At 44.0% G+C, this 23,590-nt stretch overlaps 1 protein-coding gene across 6 annotated transcripts in view; it reads right to left on the minus strand.

Annotated features, from left to right (window-relative positions):
• Positions 1-25: 25 nt before the first annotated feature.
• The window catches only part of CRACR2B (calcium release activated channel regulator 2B), a 40,215-nt gene continuing 16,650 nt past the window's right edge, over positions 26-23,590 (minus strand). For all 6 annotated transcript variants that reach the window (XM_083477039.1, XM_083477035.1, XM_083477037.1 and 3 more), the window contains 15 exons: positions 22,972-23,083; positions 20,777-20,933; positions 19,915-20,061; positions 19,054-19,144; positions 18,798-18,890; positions 17,464-17,651; positions 15,591-15,662; positions 15,128-15,182; positions 9,366-9,653; positions 8,011-8,146; positions 6,935-7,016; positions 4,194-4,308; positions 3,277-3,384; positions 2,490-2,566; positions 26-1,012 (listed from right to left, as the gene is read on the minus strand). In XM_083477039.1, the coding sequence (XP_083333165.1) occupies positions 928-1,012; positions 2,490-2,566; positions 3,277-3,384; positions 4,194-4,308; positions 6,935-7,016; positions 8,011-8,146; positions 9,366-9,653; positions 15,128-15,182; positions 15,591-15,662; positions 17,464-17,651; positions 18,798-18,890; positions 19,054-19,144; positions 19,915-20,061; positions 20,777-20,933; positions 22,972-23,083 (1,806 nt within the window). In that variant the 3' untranslated portion in view covers positions 26-927. The remainder of the gene's footprint in view (positions 1,013-2,489; positions 2,567-3,276; positions 3,385-4,193; positions 4,309-6,934; positions 7,017-8,010; positions 8,147-9,365; positions 9,654-15,127; positions 15,183-15,590; positions 15,663-17,463; positions 17,652-18,797; positions 18,891-19,053; positions 19,145-19,914; positions 20,062-20,776; positions 20,934-22,971; positions 23,084-23,590) is intronic.

Consider the following 23,590-nt stretch of genomic DNA (forward strand, 5'->3'; position numbering starts at 1 on the left):
CACAACAGGCGCACACACAGCGGAGTGGTGATAATTACTGAGATGATTGTATTAACACATGTAGCTGGGCAGGAAACCATTCACAATACGCAGGTATCCTATTGGTAAGCTCCCACAGGAGGTAGCGATGGCTACCAACTTGGATGGCTTTAAAAAAGAATTTGGCAAATTAATAGAGAATAAGGCATCTATGGCTACTAGCCATGATGGCTAGGTTCTACCTCCACGGTCAGAGGCATTATGCCACTGCATACCAGTTGCTGGAATCCCATGTGGGCAGGGTGCTGTTGTGCTCATGCCCTGCCTGGATGGGGGTCTGTCTAGTTGGTCACTGTGAGAACAGCATGCCTCACCAGACCTGATCCAGAAGGCTCTTCTCATGTTCCTGAGCTCATGACTTACGATCATCTCCAGAGGTAGCCCTGCCATGCAGGAGGGAAGTGCTTCAGGCAGAACCAGGAAGAGAAGGGAAGATGAAGGCAAGGAATTGATGCTTTTGGTGCAGTGAGACTATAGCAGAAAGCTGGTACCACTCCACTCCACTCCAGTCAAGTCATTATCACTTTATTGTTGCACGACTCCATTGCAATAACTTACACTTGCATAACTCACATTGTTTCTGAGTGTAGTCTTGAGACTCTGTGAAGTAGCTTGAATGGTTTTATAGGCAAGCCAATAATGCTGGATCTATGAGCTGTGATTTGAAGCACTTCCCTGAAGCATTGCGGAAAAAGCAGGAGCGATTTGCAGCTGCAAAAGAGGTCATGTCACTTTGATACAGCACTCCTTTCTTTCTTTTTTTTTTTAAAAAAGATCTTTACTCTTCCTTCAGTTCAATCACAGTTATCCCTATCTTCTTGCACAGAGGCAGCCAACTCTGTGCTTTAGGCTGTTCTTTATTTTCTAACATATCCCTGAACAATTCTGTTACAAACAGCATCCCTTCCTCTTGTTGTACTCCTCCAGGTGCAATGCCTGCTCTCTCTGCTTGTCCTCATGTGCTGTCAACAGTCTGCAACACACACAAAATAGGAGGTCAGCACAGAAGAGAAGGAGTAAAGTAAGAGACAGGCAAATCAAATTGAGGGGGGGAGAAGCATACATTATCTCAGCATGAAAGGATGAGTACTCTAGCATCACACTGACAATCCAAAAAGCCAAACTAAGCTCACTGCTCCTTCAGAGACATCCAGTGTACCTTAAAGCATCCAAGGCAACATGATTATCAAATTCAAATCAAAGTGCATCTTTCGCAACTTATTTGGGAGCAGTTCCTCCTGAACTTAATGGGACACACTTCAGAGTGTGCATGTATTTGTTTGGACTGCACATCATCTTGAATTCAAGTATTCTCAAACTGGCTTATGATTTAATATGTGATATCTGCTGAGAGAAACTGACCTTTCTGGGGAATCTGCAAGTTAACCCAACAGGCAGAGCTGGCTCAGCCAGTAGACAGGGTGAGGGTGCTACCTCAGGCAGCAGAAGCCCCCTGAGGCAACACTCCACTCCCCCCCCCCATGCACCCTGCCTGCCCTGCCACCTCTGCCAGCAGCAGAGAAGCGCTTCCGCCATCAGTGTCGATTTCAGACAAGTTTGAGTCCATTTCTGGCAAGATCTTGCCTGAAAACACACAAGATCTTGTGGAGTATATAAGATCTCACACGATTTTTGGTGAGATCTCACTGAATCAGCACCAATGGTGCTGCTGCTTCTCCACTAGTGCCAGATGTGGTAGGGTACGCAGTGGCAGCAGAGTGGGCTGTGCAGGCAATGGTGGCAGCAGCCGGTATTGTGGTGGCAGTGGGAGTGGGAGTGGCAGCAGCGGCAGGGGAAGGCAGCACTTCCAACAGGACAGATCTCCAGCATAGATCTGCTCCTGTCAGGAACTCCCAAGACAAAAACAAGAGACAGAACCTTAGCAAAGAATTAAGAACTTATGTAACCATTACATTGGCCATAGGCCTCCCCCACAAACCTTCCATTCCCCAAACACTAAAATGAAGTGCTAACATTCTGCCTTGTGAGATTGTGGTGGTGAAGCTCTATGGCAGGAGTTGTTAACCTGAAGGCCTCTAGATGTTACTGGACCCCCAGCTCCCATTGTTCCTGACCATTGGCCATGCTGGCTGGGGCTGATGGGATCCAACAGCATCTTGAGAGCCACATGTTCCCCAGCCCTGCTGTATGGTATCTGAGCATCTTGCAGTCTTTAATATATAATCCTACGGAGTATCCACCCTGTGATAAATGGAGTTTAACTAACATTTGCAGTGTGGCAGTGCTGAAAGCACACAAGGCAACTGCAAAACATGGAGGAAGAAGTTATCTCCACCCACTGGACTCTTACTGTTTAACTGGAACCAACACACTGCTATGTTTTGTCATCTGTTGCTGCTTAACCAGGACCAAGCCTAGCAACTTTGCTGCAACTGGATGAGTGGCTTCTGCTCTTTTTTTCCAGTTTCATGGGAACTGTTTGCACAGACCTTGCCATGTGCAGCATGGGCTCCTGAATGTTATAGCCAGTCCTTGCACTGCACTCATAGAAGACAGCTTTATATTCCTGCAAAAAGAGGGAAAGAAGGCAGAAAGTAACTTCAATCAACAATTGTCAGAGTCTGCCAATGGAATAACCTTTCCCCCCTTTCTTGCTATACCCATTAATATATTCAAGGTTAACCTTCCTGAACACTGAAGATACTCTGTCTTCTTAAAGGTTCCTTGCTATCTAATTTTCAATGAGGTACCTAATTTATGTGAGTCAAAGCTCACTCACATTGAGTTCTTTTTGTTGGGGGCCATTCACAAAACCTTCAAAAGCCCAAGGTAACATTCTAAGGTTTGAATAAGTTTACTGGAAGAATGTTTGCACAGGAATGCTTGAGGCACAGAGGTAATTCACACATATCCCTGAGCAGCATGAATTTTCCTCCAGGTCCCTACTTCTCACATACCTGATTCTCATACTGTCCTGTTATGTCTGTAAAACACATTAATTTACCTCCCAGTGTCACCAACGCTTAACCCTAACAGGTTTACTCTGAGATTGCAAGGAGACTGGCTTATGATCGACTTTTCCCAAGGCAGATCCTCTACTTTGAAATATTCATTCACTTCCTTCTGTATAGAACCATCCTAGAAAATATTTTCATGCTCAGAACAACTCCCTTAAGTATTTCCAAATATTATCATCAGTTATGGAAGATGCCATAAAGTTTGTTAGCAGTGAAGGAGATTGGTGTAAGGAGGAAAGGGAGATACAGAGAACCAGACCTTTGCCAGCCTTTCCCCCTCAGCCCTGGGGACTTTGGGTTCCTCTTTGTCTGCTGTATCCATTTTGTTTCCAACAAGAAATATCACTGCACCATCTTCAATTCCATCCTGAAGAAAAGAAGCCATAAGACATTGCTCAATGAAGCGTGTGCTCATAATTAAGGAGAGAGAGGCTAATTCCTACACTCAAGTATAAGGGTACTTAGAGAACACCTGACCATTTTCAGTTTAGACAATAGCTAAGCAAAGTTCTAGAACCTAGTTAAATGGTGATCCATAAAGATTAAATAACTTACATAGTGCCTTTCATTTTGAGAAGAAATATTAAGGTGGTTCAATCCGATTTGTGCTCTTAAGGATCTGAATAATTTGCATGTTCTGAATAAGGGACATTGGGGATAAACCTATCATATTTTTTATTTAAAGAAGAGTCAAGTTAATGCTTTGCCTCAATATTTTTTGGCATGCTTCAACTATAATTAAAGTCAATACCTGAGTATTGTTAAGGTTAGGCTACCTGCCAAGCAGAAAAGGCTCAATTTAAGGAAAGATTATTTTGCTAGCACCCTTTTCTTTCTCGATTAGCTCTCTCCTTTACTCAGGTTAGAGCCAACAGGGATTCCTCCTACACCTTTCTCCAGGTAGACGAATAGGCTAACTGCACAGCCACACATGCTCCCTCTGCCCTAAAGCTCCACAAGATTTCCAGCTCTCATCACCACAAATTTGTTGCCCTGTTATCACGACTCCTTGGGCCAGACTGTTGCTGTAAGGAGGACCATACTTTCTTCCTCTGGGTGGCTTGAATGGGGTGTGTCCACACACAGACACCATTTGCTAGTACCGCAGTATCAAAAAAAAGAGGTATGGACTGTAAAGACCAAGTTATCTGTGTTCCCTTCCAAGTTTATTCTGACCTGGATACAACTCATCCAGTTTCGGACCGCCATGAAGGAGCACTCTGCTGTGACGTCATACATGACCAGGATGCCATCCACTCTCCGGAAATACTGCTTGGTAATACTCTGGAATCTAATGCCAAACAAAATATGAGAACCTTAAATGCATTCGTACCTTGGCAGACATTCCACTACTCTTAACTGAACCTAGATTTGGACTCCCTCTGTGTGGCCTTCTTATTGCTAACAGCTCAAAATGGAGGCTTGTCTCCACTTACAAAATGGTGTATGGAGCACATTCCAGTCATTTCCTTTGAAAGGCTGAGGCCTTCATAGAAGAAGCCTGGAAGAACTGAGGATTTCCAACTGGGTAAGGTATTGGGTTACATGCTGACAACAGCTTCCCAAGCAGTGCTTGTGCCAAAACAGGAGGTATCACAAAGGAAAAGTTTTGAGAGAGGCCATAACTCAACAACAGAATGTGTTCTTTGCAGGCAGAAGTTCCTAGGTGCATTTTCTGGTATGTTTTGTTTCATTTCCTGTTAAAGATCAGACATCTTCTTGAAACTCTGGGGAGCTATTGCCAGTCAAGAGTAGACCAGGGGCCCCCTATGTGATGACTGAGTGCATCTACAATAACCTTTTCCCCTGTTGAAATTAGACTTGAAGACAGCATTTGATTGCAGCCAATATAATAGGTTGTGGTGTGTGCCCACAACAGTTCCTCCAGTTTGAAATGTTCCCAGAGGTTGAAAGAAGGTTGGCAAATCCTGCCATAGGCAATACTCAGCTAGCTATGCAAACAGTGTGCCCTGGCAAAAGGCAGCATCCTGTGTACCTCCTAGCATTGAGATTTGGCACCACTGTAGTTGGTCTTGTGCAACAGTTGCTGTGTCATCTGGACTGATCCTGCTGTTTCTCTCCCCCCTCCCACCAGCAGCAAAGAGCACAAGGAACGGCACAGTCCTAAGGGGCTTGGATAGAAACCAGGAGCACAATTTTAGCAAGCCTCTCATCAGTGGAAGTACTACAGCCGCTGGCATGACTGTCATAAAGCACCCTTAACTTGGAAGAGGTGCACCCATAAGAAGAAGGACCCTTGTGTTCACTTTGGAGATAGAGAAGATTCTGCTTTAAAACAAGGGTGGAGAAAACAGGTTTTAAAAAGGAAAGACTGTCTCAATGGCATGGGCCTGCATTTGACACTCATTGTCATCTCTCATACATCAAGGTTGTTTTTCTTCCTGGTTTATTCCCATCTCGCTGAATCACAGCAACAGCTAATGAATCACCACTGAGTTTTACACTGCAGCAGGCAGCTGCAAAACTAATGTAAATATTCCTCTACACACATTTTTGAGCAGGGTCGCTGCTCTCCCTTTAAATAATTATTTAGTTGAAAGGTAGGATATAGCCACTTAGGCAAAGAAGGGTCTGGATGTTGACCCGGGTTGTCCCCATTGCATTTCCTGTAGAGTTGTGTTCCCCCTTCTCTCAGCTGCTTAGAGTGTGCCAGAAAAGTAGGTGGAAGGATACACGTTGAATTCTAACCCCCTCCCCCAACAAAAAACTCACTGCAAGTAGAAAGTTAGCATGCCAGCGAGAAAGGAGGCTAGAGTATGGTTACCAGATTTTTTTCAATGAATTCGGGGACACTTTTTTTTTTTTTTTTTAAACTGAGTAGCAACAAGGAGTCAGTAGTGGGGATGGTGAGGCAAAAGACCCTGGGCCCAAGCACACATGCATATTGTATAAAGGTGCAAAGCCCTTCTTTCGCACCCTGTGTAACATAAATGCGCAGTTTTTTAAAAAATGGGCAACGGCCAGCCGCCCACAACTCCCAAGCCTCCCCCATCAGTCAAAACAAAGGGGGAAGGGGGAAGGAGAGCTGTACTGTCGGATGTCCCTGGTTCTCCTTCAGCAGTGGCGGTGGCAGTGGCAGTCAGCAGCCCAGAGCCAGCCTGGTAGTGCAGTTGGCTCTGGCTGGCTTCAGGAGCTGCTCGCTGCCATGGCACCCGCCATTTTCCCTCGCCATAAGTCCCCATATGATGTGTTGCACACAAGACACATCATATGGGGACTTCCGGCAAGGAAAAATGGTGGGCGCCACGGCAGCGAGCAGCTCCTGAAGCCAGCCAGAATCAACTGCGCTACCAGGCTGCCTCTGGGCTGCTGAGGCTGCCGCTGCCATGTTTCCCGGGGACAGATTTGCAAATCCGGGGACTGTCCCCAGGAACCGGGGATGTCTGGTAACCCTAGGCTAGAGGGCTTGTCTAAACATGACAAACGTGTATAAGAAAACAGCAGTTTCATAAGGGGGAACTTTGGAGGAAATAAGTGCTGGGAGAGGGGAAGCAGCACGCAACCTTTTGCCTTGCCCACTCCTTGGGTCCAAAATATTTCCTCAAGCTGCTTCTCCCCTGACCCCCCAACCCACCCCTCTGCTTCAAATTGCTCTCTCCCCAAGAGAAGTTTTATTTTAAATGCCCACTCATACTTTGGTCATGAGGACTTGCTACACATGTTTGTGTGCAGCATACAGTACTTCCATTTATATAAAGAAAACTGTAAGTGACCAGATTCTAAGAGTCTTGCATGCAAAAGAAAAGTACTGGATATGTGAAGTTTTACACTAGTCAGTTATTGCTGTTAGTGTTCAAGAACATGTGGAAATTTTGGAAGAAGGTTCAAGTCTCCTCATATTATCACTGTGTGCTTTTAGGGCTATTTACTGATCTAAATCTCACAAAATCCTTTACCTTTCCTGCCCAGCTGTATCCCATAGCTGCAAAACCACCTGTGTGTTGTCAACCATCAAGCTCTTCACCTGGTAATCAACGCCTGCAGGAGAAACAAGAGGAGTCTAAGGCCAGGATAGCACAGTGGGCAGAGTTGGACTTTGCATCTGGGAGTCCAGGTTAAGCATGTCTGCTTGACTCCTTTTATGACTTTGGGCTTGGGACGGGGCACCTTTGGCCGCAGTTCCCAGCAGTTAAAGGGGGGCAATGAACTCCTTCGCAGTACTGTTGCGAAGAAGGCACCACAGAAAAGTCTGTAAAGCATAATCACAAAGTAAAAGTGCTATTGAAAACAGTAGATGGTCAGGGCTGGGGGGAAATGGGTGGGTTTGCAAATAGGTTCATTATTTATACAGAGTGGGCTGCAGGTTATTTTCTTGTCTGCTTGGAAAGCACGTGCAGCATCTGGTATGCTACCACAATTTGAAGTTAAAAGTCTTCCCAATGGCTATCAGTTAGTAGGGATTTGGGAGTTAATGCCTTTAAACATTCTTAAGGCACTAAGACAGAAAGTAGCCACCATTTGCTCTTATCACCATCCCTCCACCAGTCCTCTCATCCATCCCCTACCCCTCCACTACCTGCCACAGAGCAAAGTTAAGAGTCCCATGATCACAGCGGCAAAGGAGTAGACTTGACAAGAGGCCTGGTGAAAGAACAGACTACATGCGTCCTGCCATTGTGCCTTTTAGAGCATCACGGTATATATAAACCTTGCCTCTGACTGATTGGTTGTGATTTGAATTAGTCAGATCTTAGCACTTAGCTTGTCCTTATCCATTTGTAACTATTCCAAAAAAACCATTTTAAAAATCCTCAATGTTAGTTGACTTTAAACATTATACCGCTAAAGGAATACATAGTGTGGAATGTCCATGGGGAATATTGCCATGTTTACAGTAGTACTGAAAAGGGGGATGTGTAGTTCACAAATATTTCTGCTGCAGAAGTTGTTGAGCACATGGCACAAGCCTCGCTTAAGCACTTCTTAAATTCCCTTATGCCTCTCCCTTCTGCAGTTTGGGAGCCTCAGTTACCAATAGTTGAGCTGATCCCAGCCAGGAATCTATTGTAGCAGAAGCGATGGATGAAGGTGCTCTTGCCAACTCCGGAATTACCAAGAAACACTACTTTGAAGACACGGTCAGGAGAAGAACTAGCTGGCTCCAATACCTGGATGCAAAAGCCATTATCAAGGTAAGAATGAAAAGGAAGAAGAAAAGTTTATAGAGCTAGGGTACAAATTGCATTTAAAACATTGCAAGGAACAGACAGTGGGAAAACTAATATGAGCAAATTTATACCCATGTTCATATCTGCACAACCAGTTGCATAGACTGAGGCTATGTTCAGATATTATCCCCACTTCTCACTGCCTAGAAAGCATCTGCATAAAGATCAGGTGTAACACTCAAGCTCACATGGTCCAGCAATTTTAACCTCACACTATCAGGGAGATAATGTGTTTAAATAAATGTGGGATCTCCTGATCCAGTCATTCATGTCACCCCTATAGTGAAGTGATGGCCTTTTCCCCATCTCACCTGGAGTACAAAATATCTGTACAGAGCCTGTTAATATTCACCTAGCTGAAACAGTTTTCAGACTATACCATATGGGAGGAAGGAAAGACTGAAGAGCAATTTTAAAAATATCCACCTGCTTTGCAACATTTGGCCCTGAATAGATACAGGAGGTAAACAAAAAATTTCCAAAGGTTTTGCTGATGGATTTTCTCGTTTTTCTCCTTAGCATTTCTGTTCAGTGTCACTTCAAAATTAGAAAATATAATTGCTACTAGGAATATAATATGCATATTAGTGCAGGTAGCTAATTGTCATGTCCCTGGCCCTAAACGATTCTTGGAAGACTGAATCAATTGAGGCTGTGGCTGCTATACTGCTGGCTGAAGAACAGAACGAGGCTACCAATTCTGAACCCGGGGTGATGGTTGTCAACCTGTGGACCCTAAACATAGGGAACTTCATGGCCACTCCCATGAGCCTGATTCACGCAAGGAACAAGTACATCCCATTCCACAATGCCTGCAACTGTCAGATGCAGAAGGACTCATCTCCAGGCCAGGAGGTCCTCGTTTTAAAAAGTCACAGGCAGGGAAGTAGACAGGAGAGGTAGGTAACCTGGGATATAGGAGTTATAAGGTTGCAGTCAAGCTTCAGCTTTTTCCTGAGCAAGTTGCTCACTTGGAGCTCTCCAAGGTACTGAAATGCCACTCTTCCTTCCTATACCCCAGCGTGGCCTGTGGACTCCAACTTGAAGTCAGGATGGGCCATTTAGTATACACAAAAAAGCCCACAAATGATTCAAGATTCAATAACAAAAAGACAATACATAAGGTTAGTATTCCCCACCCCCCGCTAGCTAGACTCACCACAGTTTCATTACCAATGGGCAGCCTTCTTGGCGATAAATGAAGATAATTAGGTCTGTTGGTCTTTTCTCTCTGGGATGTGCTGGTCTTCATCAGAGACTTTGGCTTCCCAACATTTCCTGCTGTTTCCTGCCTCTCTGTTTTCCTAAGAACCACATATTCCTCCACAGATGAATTGATTCCTCTTCCCTGCTTCAAACTGGCAGTGTTGGTCAGGAAGAGTTTACAGTTTTTCTCTTCCAAATAAAAATCTTTTGGCAGGACAAGGGGAGTACTTCCTGGAGCAAGCTGCCTGTGCCAAGGCACACAAACAATGGGAAGAAATGTCCAAAAGCATCAGCACAATCAACATCAGCATTTACAGAAAACTTACCCACACTTTCATGTAACGTCAGCACTGATGAGGACAGGAAACCAACAGTCTTATAATGTGAGGAGGGAGGAGAGGAGCAGCAGCAGGTATATCAATGGGTTCCAGAATCCTTAAGGCATATCCACACTACAAATGTATGCTGGTTTTTAAATTAGTTTTGCCTCTTGGGGCTCCACTAGATGGGACACTGAGAATTGTACTTTTGGAGGGGCTCCAAGAAGTGTCAACACCCACAGAAATGAATGCATGAACAAAACAAATGAACAGTTAACATGTGGAGGTGTGGACAGGGCCAGAGGCAATGCTCATATGTTTTGGCAATCTACCTTGATTATCCAATATGCCTATCTAGTTGTGCTCTATATTTATATATTACTATCCCAAAGGAGGCCAAAGCTGTTCACATAGTTCAGAAATGTGTGAAATAACTTTGCTTATGGTGTTCTGCCCCTCCTCTAAATGCATGCAATGTAGGAAACTTGAGGGTGTGTATATGTTGAATCTCCTTGTTATCAAAATTAGACTCACCCCCTCCTACCCACCTACACAGTCTCATTCAGTCACCAGTGCCCCACAGTCCCAAGTTCATCAAAGGGCAATTCCCCAAGGACACCCATTGCCTCAACCTTAGTTCAGTTGAAGAGGAGAAAGGGAGAGAACAGTGTGACCCAACAGACCGACTGTGGTGACTACAGACCGACAGCATGCAGTGGGACACAACACAACATATTCAGCTCTGACCGTTTGACTGGCTTCTCCTCCACTAGGTATTTGCCTATCGCTGACCCCTTCTTCAAGAGGGGTCTTTTGCTTTCAAGTGCCTGAAAATTAGAGAGAGCAATTTGGAATCTGTCATCTAAGTAAATTAAGAAAAAACAACCACCATGTCACTTTGGGAGAGGCTCTCCAACAGTTAGTCAAGATTACCCCAGGAGCTGCCATTTTGTGGCTGATGAGACATTAAAAGGTTTTTCAGTTTTGGGGTTGGCATACAGAAAGTACTCAACTTACTTCAGTACCCCACTTGTTATTTATATTTAAAATTTAAATTCCAATAACAAAGAATGCATTCTCAGGATGAAAGTACAATTTCCCAGCTTTAAAATGCATCCCAGAGACGTAACAGTTCTGCACCCTGCTTCCAAAGTTGTGTGGATCGCTCACAACAGATTAATCATGATGGGACATTTATTGTGCTGAATACGGTTTAGAATGATGAATCGAAAGATTATTCATAAATATATTAGTTGTTTCATTCAAGTGGGTTTTATTGTGTGCTTTGGGCAGACTCAGAACCCAGTCTTAACCATCTGATTGGACCTCTAAATGGTCTGTCATAATACAGTCATACAAAAGAAACACTTTACGCAATGGAACATGAGCACGAAAGAGGCAATTGTTTCCTGGCTGTTTCTCTAGCTCTTGCCAGCTTTTATTGGCTCAGTGTAACATTGGCATTTAAAAACAGACGATAAAGGAATATTGCATTGCAATGACAGCACACACAAGCATGAAATATTTGATGAGAACGATAACAGGGTGCATGGCATTTTATTATGGAAGTCTGGATCACAGGCTCACATTCCAACAACAGCATGAATTCAGCAGTATTTTGCCATCACAATATTTGCTGTAAACACATACCAAAGACACATATGCTGTAACTAGACCCGTGAATGAATGGGTTGTACCTGGAGACTGGTTCCTAGACTTCTGGAAGGTGCATGCAGGTTTCTCATTAAGGGACACGCAAAGGACCAGATTGTACATGGCACGCAACTCCCTCCAAAACTTGTGGATGTATGGACTTGGGGAAACTCAGTTTCCATTCATAACACACAGCGGTACAACCAAGCGCAGTACAAAATGCAGAAGCTCAAGGCACAATGTTTTCAAATATCAATTTCAAAATTAACTTCAGAATGTTTAGGATGGTAATCCGGATTAATGAACAACTGGGGACCTGAAGGGATTGGCAGAGGAAAAGAAGATGCAAGGAGCCGAGTAGTCCTCTGCAGCCTTGGAACTTGGAAAGGTATCAGCAGAGTTTCCACACTGTGCTTCAACTGTCCTAGTTTTGCACAGTATCTCAGGGCCTTACTAGAGTAAATGTTGGAAAACTCTTTTGAAATGCTTTTAGAAGCATCTGTGAGCAAATTAGACTAGGCCTGGAGTGCCTGATTGCTTGGTCCAATCTGAGAACTCAGATGTGCCCCTTGCAATCTCTTCAAAAGGATGAGGCAGGGGGCAAATCACCTGCTGGATCAATGTCTTAGCTGCACTTTGCCATGCCAGGCACCTGCTGTGCCTTTTAACTCTTGTCTTGCCTATGTACTGTGCGGACTGAAGCATCAAAGATTTTGGCAGAAACCAAAATCAAAGTTCAAGCTCTTCATCCAGCAGGGCATTTCCTCCCATTTAAGTGTGCATGGATCCACTCAGATTTCTCCCATGTTTCGTCTAGTTTGGCCTTCTCCCTCACAGTGCCAAATGATTTCCAGTGCTGGCATTTATGCATAAACAGTCTTGGCATATTTAGAAGATTTTAATACTTCACTATTGCAAGGTCTCCCTGTTATATGTTGAAGCAGACTTGGAAATATGTCTTGCAGCGCTGGCAAACTGCCATAAACGTGCAGGCAAGAACAAGCCAGATATCTCTCCTACAGAACGATGCACTGTTAAACTCTGGCAACCTGATTGGTCCATCATTATGTCACAGTGAATGAAGACTGGTACTGACTACCAACCAGGAATCTCTAGCTAAAAAACAGTACAGTTGCAAATCTAATGACAACAGAAACACCAGGCTAGGAAGGCCCTTCAGGCTTTAAAACCAAAAACCTCACCAGATCTACATTATGCCAGTATACCCCAAGTGTGCACTGGAGTTTGTGCTCTTCTCTATCTTAAAAAAGCAACAGCCTGCAAATGCTCCAACAGACAGACACAAGCATTGCAGTCTTGGACAAAAGAGAAATATACAAAGGGCCCATCATCAAGAGGCTTCAAGACAGGAAGTTGCTGCTTCATCAGCAGACTTCTTTTCTCCTTGATAATTCTCTTTGATGGTAGAAAAAGCCTTCTAGAAACACCATACTTTTTTTAACTAAGGCAAACAGACATCTTTTGTTTTTTTACTATTCTACAGCACACTCTTGCAATGGAAAGATTGCTGCAAATTACAGTTAGCATGAGCAGATATCAAGGGGTGTGTGTGTGTGTGTGTGCGCGCGCATATATAGTTGACAGGAACATAATGCAACATATTTTTTCTACTAGAAAAATTAGAACTCAACCTCCTTCATTCCAGTCCCTCCAGCATAGCTGTAGTTGGTACATCTTGATACAAGACTGAGGTTCAGAAAAAAGGGGGAATGTTTTAAAAAAGAAACAAATAAGGATCCTTTTTTCCATTAACTGAAGGTTTACATTTTACTTCAAGAGTCTGATGTGCTAACTCTAACCCATGCAACCTGCCTTTATGCAAGCACAGTCCACAGTATTATATTATTTGTTTCTGCACTAAACCAGTTCTTTAAATCTGCAGAATGACTGTATGCAGATCAAAAGCTTGCTCTTTTTGAATTCCCACATCAGATGCAATCTGCATGAAGAGTGGTGGGTGCCTTTCTTCCCTGCATCCAACAGAACCTCCATCTCATTAATATTTACTTTTCAAAGAGGATCAGACAACAAAAGCCATTGTAGCTTGCCTGGAGCCCATATTCCACTAGAGAACAGAGATAGCAGACTGTCAAAGGGACAATCCAGCAGCTACTTTGACATGTGAAGAAAAACCAATTTATGTCCATATGAAGTCTCTCCACGTCCCTCCATGCCATACTGTAAATTGCTTTCAATGCGACCCCACTCAAGAGTTCTAAAAGGTATCCCATGGTGCAGCATGAAAGGGATGCTCTTCAAAAAAGACATTAAAGTGCCAAATGGGATCTGAGAACTCACTGCATTGCTCTCTCTGAACTGCAACTGCAGAAGACAGTTTCTCCCTGCTGCTTCTGCTGCATTTAATGATCTCATTGAGACTATGGAGATCACATGCCCCCAGATTTATCTGGAGATGCAGCCACAGGCCTAGTAATCAGAAAGATGAGTCGTGGGACAGCCGGAGAGCCAGCCCACTCATAAGGCAAGGTAAAGAAGCCACCTCTGGTGGTGGAAACACAACAGGCGGTGCCCCACCAGCTCTCCGCCTGCCCCACCACTTCCACTGCAGCTGGAACGCTCCCTTCTAGGCCTGCAGAAAAGCTTTGTAGAACAGCTCACACTTGCTCAGTTTTGCAGTTGCTCTCTCTCTCCACTCCTAGGTAAGAAAGGCTTCAGTGGGGAGGCAGCAGCAGTGTATGTTGGGGAGGGACACCTCGTTTCACCCTCAGATGGCAAAACAGGATGGGCCACCCATGGACAGACAGACAGGTGCACAGATGTTTGCACAATCATACCCAAAGATTAGAACATTGCACTGGAAACTTCCCTCTCCTTTTTACACAAAAACATACATAGCAGCTTCAATAAAAACATTCCTGCACCCTACGCTTGTACAACACTAAAGACTAGATAGCTGATCAGCATACGCCCCCCCCCCTTATACTTCATTCCTGCCCTGCATTTGTGAAGCAGGGAAATCAGCCGCAAGAGGTCTTTTGGCTCATCTTCACATTTTGGTTGTCTGCCTCGCTGGTCTACGATCAAATCTACTAAGTGGTATGTTTCGTGGACATTACATCTCTCCTACCAAAAACAAACTGCCCAGGGATGGAAAAGGCCCATTCCAGGAGCAGGCCAAAGTAAGAGGCAGAAACAGACAAAAAGACATCTTGTTTTCAGTCTCTTAATTGTGGGCTGTGTGACAATGGAAGCCTAGAAGGATATAGGCACAAGGTGATATAGCAGAAGAACTATAGGCTGGAATGAGGCAAGGCAGTTCCAGAGATGAATTCCAGACTACTCTGCAGAATGGTGGTGGTGGGAAGAGAAAGAACATAACTAGGCCTTCTCCAAGCTAGATGGTAATGGCTCAGCCTTAAAACATGGAGGTTCAGCTACGGTTCCTCTGAATGGAAGCCTTACTGTACGAAGTTCAGGGTGTGCTAAACATTCTCTCCCCCTCCAGTTTGGAGGGACACCCAACTGTAAATGCTTTCTTGTAGAGTCAGGAGCCAGCAGTCCTTATTGCCCCCTTTGTAATTGCCTGGTTTAAAAATGTGCAGCTCTCTCTTAAAAAAATAATAATAAGTCCACATGCAGGCACTACAGGGTTTCTCAGTCAATGCCCCCCCTGTAAATGAAATGACCCCAAGTGATGGCAACAACAGCAAGCTGCAAAGGGGAGGCGACGGGGGATTAGAATTTTCTTTCTCAGACTAACCAGCTTCTTGGCTTCAAAGGCATCTCTCTCGTCTCGCAGTTTCTTGTTCATTTCCCTGCTCCAAAGGAAAGAAAGACACACAGAGGTAAGCGGTGGCAGTTGCTCTACACATACTGTGGTAGGGAACTAACAATCCTCAAAGAGAAGTGAGAAAGGGGAAGAGACCACTCCTTTTCACAACCACAAATCCCCATTCAGGTTTCACAGAAGCTTCCTGTGGCCTAAATCTTCACTGTAGAAATGGCTTTGGTGCTGCTCTCAGACATTATTTTAGCACCATCTATTGCCACTGGGGAACTGAATCACCCAAAGCACTGTACAGCTTGCTGCTTAGGTCAAGTGGCAGCCCTGTGGGTCTGGCCAATTCCGCTGGTTTATTTGAATAGCTGACATAACACCAAGGAGCTTTTTTATTCTATATCTCCCTATACACGTGAACAAGCCCTCAAGGCCCCACCTTTACCTGAGCAGTTCCAGTTGTCGCAGGAGGCTTTTCTTTTCTTTCTGCATATTCTTAGAGACTCTGAATACATCCCTAGATTTAAAAAGGGAAGGGGAGGGGTTAGTGTTTTAAGGGTTACAAGTTTTGTCCTGTGCAAACGTTGATAATATGACCCAAATGCCAAAGCTGCTGGCAGCAATCAAGGGCAGAGGGTGGACTAATTAAATTAACACTGGGTTAGGAGCTGACTCCCATTCTTGCTCTCCATGACTTGCTGATGCAAAATATCATTCTCTTGGTTTCCAAGAGAAATTCCAGCTGAGGACCAAATTTACATGTACCCTTTTTGCACCCATCACACTGCTCTGCTCCCCAATCACTCCACCTCCCAAAGTACCTTTCCTGTTAAAAATGAGCCATTAGTCTATGTTTGCATACAGTTCAAAATAATAAGAATGTTTACTGTGCATACTGCGTATTTAAGTTAAAATGCCTACATCAGCTCTAGATTTTTTTTTATTACTAAAAATAACAACCCTGTACCATTTGGGACTTTCTATCTGAGGAGAAAAGGTGGCAGAAGATCTACCTACTGGGATCCTATTGTTCTGCAGACGTTACGTCCAAATTCTTATCCCGGTTTATAACTGAAGTCATGTTTTGGCCAATTCAGTATTAGAAAGTAGATTTACTCTTCAATAAAGCAAAGGATCGCCCAATTTGCAGTGACATCATACAATTTGCAGTGACATCATACATTTGACTGATTGCTGTGGAGATCAGTGTTATTGTTTGCCACATTGTTTGTTCTCAGACTGGTAGGAGCCATGGTTTTGACAATACAAGATTTGGATTGACCTTTTATGAATTGCTGTGGGGCTTGCTTTCCGAGCCATTTCTATCATGGTCTTTTAGGAAACGTAACCAGGGAAATGATTTTTATCTCTAGTTTACACAGAGCAGGGATAGCCAATGCGCTACCTTCCAGATATCGTTAGACTCCATCTCCCATCATCCCTGATCCTTGTCCATGCTGACTGGGGCTGATGGGAACTGAAGTCCAAGAACATCTAAATGGCACAACGTTAGCTACCCCTGACAGAGAGAAAAGAAATCATGTTACTAACTCAAGGCCACATAGGAAGTAGATTTGTGGAAGAGAATAAAAACATCATGCATGTTCTAATCCTTTAACTCAGTCCTGGAAGCTAGAAAGTGTTCATGCTTACAGACCCTCTTTAATTTTATTTTATAAAAATAATGTAACACTTGATTGTAAAACAACAACAAAAACTACCTCAAGGTGGTTGTCTACCTATTTGGGTAAGGCTTGCCTAAACAAAAACACTTTTAGCAGGCGCTGAAAAGAGTACAGTGAAGAGACCTGTCTGATGTCAATAGTCAGAGAGTTCAAAAATGTAGGTGCTGCCACACCAAAAGATCAATTTTTTACAAATGCAAACCAGGTACAGTGGTGCCTCGCAAGACGAAATTAATTCGTTCTGCGAGTTTTTTCGTCTCGTGAATTTTTCGTCTTGCGAAGCACCTCTTCAAGCAATGCACCCTGGGTATTAACGGTTTTAAGAAAAAGGAAACAAACTTGCAAGATGTTTTCGTCTTGCAAAGCAAGCCCATAGGGAAATTTGTCTTGCGAAGCAACTCAAAAAACGAAAAACTCTTTCATCTTGCGAGGTATTCGTCTTGCGAGGTACCACTGTATTATGTGGCACCTGTAAACAGTGCCAGTTCTGCAGTTTGCAGTAGCCACATATTATTGCTATTCATTCCTACATTCTGTAGTCCCACTGATTAACTAATTAGCGTAAACCAGCATTACACAGCAAAAGCAACTGGCACTTTTCATTGCATGTTCTACAGCCCCACCCAAACACACCTGTTTTTCTGTTCCTGCTCTAGCTGGGCTTCTTTCTGCAGCTGTTGCAGGTGACCTCGGGCTACCTCCAGCTCCCATTTGCTTCTCTCCAGTTGGTCCAGGAGATTGTCGTTCAAGATTTTCAGCCTCTCATTTTGCACCCGCATTTCCAGCTGCTCTGAGCTCTGGGACTGTAACTGATGTTCCAGCTAAAAATATGTAAGAAATCAAGATGAACAGATCTGAAAAACCAAAAGTACAAAGGCATCAGTAGCCAGTGTCTGCAAGCAGCTTTGAGCTGTAGGGGAGGCAGAATAAGAATATGTTAAATTAAAAAAAAGTTGTACAAAGGAAAACAGAAAGCAGAGCAATACATCTGTGAGGTTTTTTTAGCTGCAATGCATTCAAGTACATTAATAACGATAACATGTTAAGGACCTGAACCAATGGATTTAAGTTACTAGAAAGGAAATTCCAACTAAACATCAGGAAGAACTTTCTCACAGTAAGAACTGTTTGACAGTGGAAGCGATTCCCTTGGAAGGTGGTGAATTGGAGGTTTATAAGCAGAGGTTGGGGGGCCATCTGTCATGGATGCTTTAGCTGAGATTCCTGCACTGCAGGGTACAGTAATTACCATGGTATCAATACCCCAAAGACCTTCTAGCTGCATTTTCATTCCCTATTGTGAAGTGGTCTTTTGTGGTCCTAATCTATATCCCTGTTGGTCACATGAGTGGATAACCTCAGAGTCATAGAATTGAAGAGTTGGAAGGGACCCTGAACTGAGAAAACCCATATGGGGGAATTCTTAATCTCCTCTCTGTTGTTTTGCCCCAGCGTAACTGCTCTTTAGTTTTTAAACAACCCAGAGCAAATACTGACACTGACTTACCCAAACTGCACCAATAACGCAAATTACACAGTGTTATCTCTCAGCCGCATTCCTATAAGAGGATATTATGGCATGATGATAACGTCATGTGCAAACAGAGCAGATGGCCTTCCTTGGGTTGGTGGAGGTGGAGTCACTTCTTTGGAGCTAAAACATGAATGGTGCTGGCATCACATACTAAGGTTGTGGGCCTTGGAGGTTAAAGGAGGACACTGTGTGCTTTGCAAGTGGGGCAGCAAGCTAAAAGGGCCCTCACAGCTGAAGGTTTAAAATCCTGGAAGGAACTTGGCATCTCAGGCACAAGAGCCCAAATCCAGCTCTAGCCCTGTACATGTGTAAGAAGCGATGACTTTGGTGTCAAAAGACACCGCCAGCCAGTTCAACGGGACCTGTGTAGACAATGCAGAGGGTAAAATCCAAATTCAAGCAAAAGAAACAAGGGGCACCCCCTCCAAGTCACCTTTTTCTGGTGGTATAGCATCTTCTCAAATTCTTGTTCTTTGCTCTGCAGCTCTTTCTGAAGCAAGCTGCTCTTCTCATGCTTCACTGATCCCTGCAAAAAGCAGATAAATTGGTGCTTTTCCTTTTTTTCTTCACTCCAACGTTCAGCATAAAAATAAATCTCCAGCACTTTGCAAGGATGTGGCTCATTGATTTAGCAACTGAGCTCAGTGTCCAGCTCAGGCATCCTGAGAGTGAAGGAATGATGTGTTTACCTGGTTCAGCAGCCGTTCCCTTTCTGCTTTGATTTGTTGCTCCATTTCTTCATAAAGGCACCTGATTTCGCGGTCATGGTCTACCTCCCTTCTAAAAGCACAGAGCAAGAGGGATGAAATGCAAGGAACAGATACAGTGTAAAGACAAAGTGGGAGGAGGGGGGAGATTGGGGGGAGGGGGAGAGAGAGAGAATTACCTCTCCACTGAGAGAAAATAAATACGTCTCAGCTAACATAAGATGTGCTGTCTCACTTTTCAGGAACTTGAGTATTGATATGGAAATCCTCTGGCACTAGGGGGCGCCAGAAAGGCTTAAAAAGCTGCACATTGAGAACATTTTCTCAGGAAACTTTTGCTACCCAACTGCTCATGCTGCTTAAGGTTAGACTAAGTCTGTGTACACATTACTAGCTTAAAAAGCAGCTAGTCTGTTCTTTTCCCCAATCTGGGTTGAAGCTGGGGAAGGTTTTGGGGGTTTTTTTGGAGAGGGGGCGTTGTGGGAAAACATATCAAAACAGTATTTCAAAAGCAATGACAGGATAAGTACCAGATGGAAGTGGATCGTGGCTAACACTGTGTGTACACCGCTTCCTAAACTAGTGGTGGAAGCACACTGGATACAGACAAAATTTTAGTGTGTGCACAGCCTGTTTGCTGCAGGTGTGATTGGGTTATAGAGGAAGAAAATATTCACAGAGTAATAGGTCCTGTTGAAGGCATTTGGACACTTCCACCTCCTTCTTTGGCATTCACAAATCCTCTTGTGGATGCTGAGTGAAACTTTCCCTCCCACTTACAGCATCCTAAGACTGCATTGCACTTTCTATGGCATAGTCACATGCCATCCAGAAACTGCTTACCGTTTCAACGCCTGCTCAATCGATTCCTTCTCGTGATGTATGTCCCTGACATATGAGGAAATGTGGAAGAGAAATTCTTCAAAACTGGTTAGGAGTTCTGGCTTTTCTTTCCGGAGTTGAGCCCAGAGCTCCTGAACCTCGTTCTGACTGGAGCAAAGACAAACAGTAAAGTTTATCAGCTTGAGAGTAATAGATAAGCATAGTCCTTGCACCAAACAGGCTATAAAGAACTTATTTTAAAGTACTTTGTAGTTAAGCCTCCTAGTCATCCCTCCCTGAGATGAGAAAATCCAGGAAATAAGACGTCAAAAGTCCTCATCTTAAAAAGTAAAGATGCATGTGAACATGTATACACTGTTGGAGAATCTCTTCCCCCATGTGATTTTGTCCGAGCCTTATTATGCTCCTAATACACCCATCCCTTTCTACTAGTCCACTGCTACTCATGCTAGTCCCAACATCATCTGGAAGACCACAGGTTCCCCATTCCTGTTGTAGCAGTGCAGCCCAGGAAAACATAGCACAAGCATATTAATGAAGAGGACATGATAGATAGAAAGGGTCAAAGCAATGCTTCTGCGAAACAAGTTTCCTAAAGATAGCAACAGCAATCGTAATACAGTGGTACCTTGGTTTACGAACTTAATCCGTTCTTAAACCAAGGCGTGCTTTCCCATAGCAGCGTGGGACTCAATTTACAAATGGAACACACTCAACAGGAAGCGGAACATGTTCTACTTCCAAGGCAAAATTCACAAACCAAAACACCTACTTCTGGGTTTGCAGTGTTCATAAACTAAGCTGTTCTTAAACCAAAGTACCACTGTAATAAACATGCACAGGTTGGAAAGTTCCAACTTACTCTTCAAAGACCTGGGATGCTTCGAGCTGCTCCAACATGGAGCAAAACCTCTTCTCTTCCTCTTCCTGGTCCAAGTCATCTGACCAGCCTGACTCAAAAGTCTCCTCGTGCCTGGTGCTTCCAGAGCTCTCATACTGCTCAATCCCTATGAACTTGCCTAGTCAGTGGAATGAGAAAAACAAAGGACTATAAGATCTCTCTAATCCCAGGTATGGCTTGCATCAGTGTTTGAAGGGGAGAGAGCTTGTGAAATCCACAAGCTCCATATCAGACCCCTTCCACCTTTAGCCAAATCAGGGCAACAGTAAAAATTAAAAGAACTGGAACTGGTCCACTTCAAACACAGAACCATGGTTCACTTCTGTAATGAAGGAAGGAAGCTCTTCACATGCTCAAAGGCACTCTCTGCATTACTCCATGTCACTTTCGTTATTTCAAATGTTCCAAGGGTAAGCCGTTCCACTCAAAACAGGTTCAAGGACTGCGTCCTGGACTTTAAACAATGCATTTACCATGGAGTTCTATACATGTCTACTCAGAAATGAGCCCCACCTGAATTCAATGGGTCTTACTTCTAGGTAACGGATCAGGGCCAGATTCATACATGCTGAGGCTCTAAACAATGCCAAGTTTAAGAGACTTCCATAGTGTTACCCTCCCCCCCAAAATGTGTAACTTCTAACAGAAAGGACAATAAAAACAGAAATAAAAATTAAAGTTTTATATTTGCATACGGACTGGTACATAGGGGAGGGTAAAACTAAAAAATAACCATCTGACTAAAACATATATTGCAATAAGCTTCTCTTTATAGAAAACACCTTTAAATTAAAATGCCTTATGGTTTCTTACTTTGCCCATATGAAGACTTTTAATGCACAGCAGCACAATATCTGTCACACTTTAGAACTTACTAAATGAAAAAGGCAATACAGCCTGATACACAGCCCTCCCCAACCCATCATTGGTTTGATCCATTAAAGTATGGTTGTTTTAAGAGTTAACCACTCTGGCCTTAGAGACTGGGAACTGGCACAATTGCACAATGTCAATACAGGTCGGTCCAATTCCAGATGTTACCCACTGAGCTTTAGGACACCACGACATTTATGGCTTGTGCAAAACACACTACGAACATGACTGTGTTCTAGTTCAAATAAGAGCCTGCCGTTACCTTCTTGCCTAACTCCCCACTCCTGATAGCTTTGATCAGCACTCTTCCTGGAATCTTCGTCAGATTCCTGGAACTGTTGACTTAAAGCTGTTTTCTTAAGGAGAAAAAAGGAACTTGGCTTCTTCTAATCAGCACAGGGCCATAGAAAAGCCAGAAAAACCTCTGCTCTCCCTCATGCAGCTCATACTTGGCAAAACAGCTTTGGCTACACTTTGCTGCAGGTGGATCTCTCTGCGGTGGCTGCTGCACAATGTCTCCACAGGAGCTGCGTGCTTGAGCGCTGAACTGGAAGCATTGGAAAGAGCCTTCTCAGCAGAGACAGTGAGTGTATGGCATGATATAGCCCCACCTCAGCATTGCTCACCAGTAGGGTGGGTGCACGTTCCACAATCATGCTGTGCAAGCATGAAATCTGGTGCAATATACAGGAATTCACTACTCCAAGAACTGCACTTTTGGAGATAAGTTTGAAAGCATGTATGGCAAAGACAGCCCCAGAAGCTGCACATCATTCTCATATATATGTGTGTGTGCGTGCATGCGCATGCGCGCACGCCTGCTTTATATCTAGCAAAAATAACTTTTGCCATGTAGGAGTATTGCACTGGCTTGAATCTGGTCCCTGGGTTTCTATCTCAATACCACAGTTCCTTAATTCTCTGCAGTTGCCTTGGCTGCCTAATATACGGTAAACTGCCAGTATTCCAAGGAAGGAAAATATTTATGTTAAGAACACAGGAAGCTGCCTTATACTGTATCAGACTCACTGGTCCATCTAGGTCAGTACTGTCTACACTGACTGGCAGCAGCGCTCCAGGGTTTTCGGCAAGAAACCTCTCCCAGTCCTACCTGGAGATGCTGGGGATTGAATTTGTGGCCCTCTGCATGCAAGGCAGAAACTCTACCACTGAGCTAAGGCCATTTTTCCCATTCTGCCCACTGCCCACATACATGCTAAGCAACAGCAGTTGTCATTTTCTCCATATAGCCACTGAGCTTCACACTCTCTCGTTCCTCTTACCTAGTCCCATACTGAATTCGACTGGCGTGAGATACCCATTATTGTCTTGCTCTAGGCTGTCAAAAACAGATTCTAGTTGTTCGGGAGTGAGAGGAAGTTCACTTTGTAGCCGCTGTGAAGGAGGAGGAAAAAGAAAGGACAGACCATTATAACCACAAGAAAAAACTTCCATTCATCCTATTTTCCCAGCTCCCTTCACTGTTGCTGCCACAAGTGGCCAGATTCAAAGTGTGCAAGTTGCAAATTCTTAATCTGAGCCCAAACCCAGAAAAAGGTGACCTGAGGAAAGGAGGAATTCCTGACAGGCAAAGAGAAGAGACATTTCTGCATAACACATGTGAATGCCTTGTGTTATGTAGTGTAGTTTCACCCTGGGCCAACAGGGGGATACTGTATATAGTTTTCACTCAGGTCCGCGGCAGTTATTTTAGGCGGGAACTCTGGGCTGTTGTGGTTACAATGTTGACAGCCGGCTGCCTATAAATACAGGCCGGCTGAGCTGTTCGCAGTCAGTTCTATTCCAGCTTACCATAATAAAGAGCTACTTGAAGAAATCGCTGTGCCGGCTGCTATGTCAACCCACGACTTAACACCTTGCATTCAAGGTTGCTGACAAAAT

Source organism: Podarcis liolepis (genome assembly GCF_965112155.1).
Source record: "Podarcis liolepis genome assembly, chromosome: 1".
NCBI lineage: Eukaryota > Metazoa > Chordata > Lepidosauria > Squamata > Lacertidae > Podarcis > Podarcis liolepis.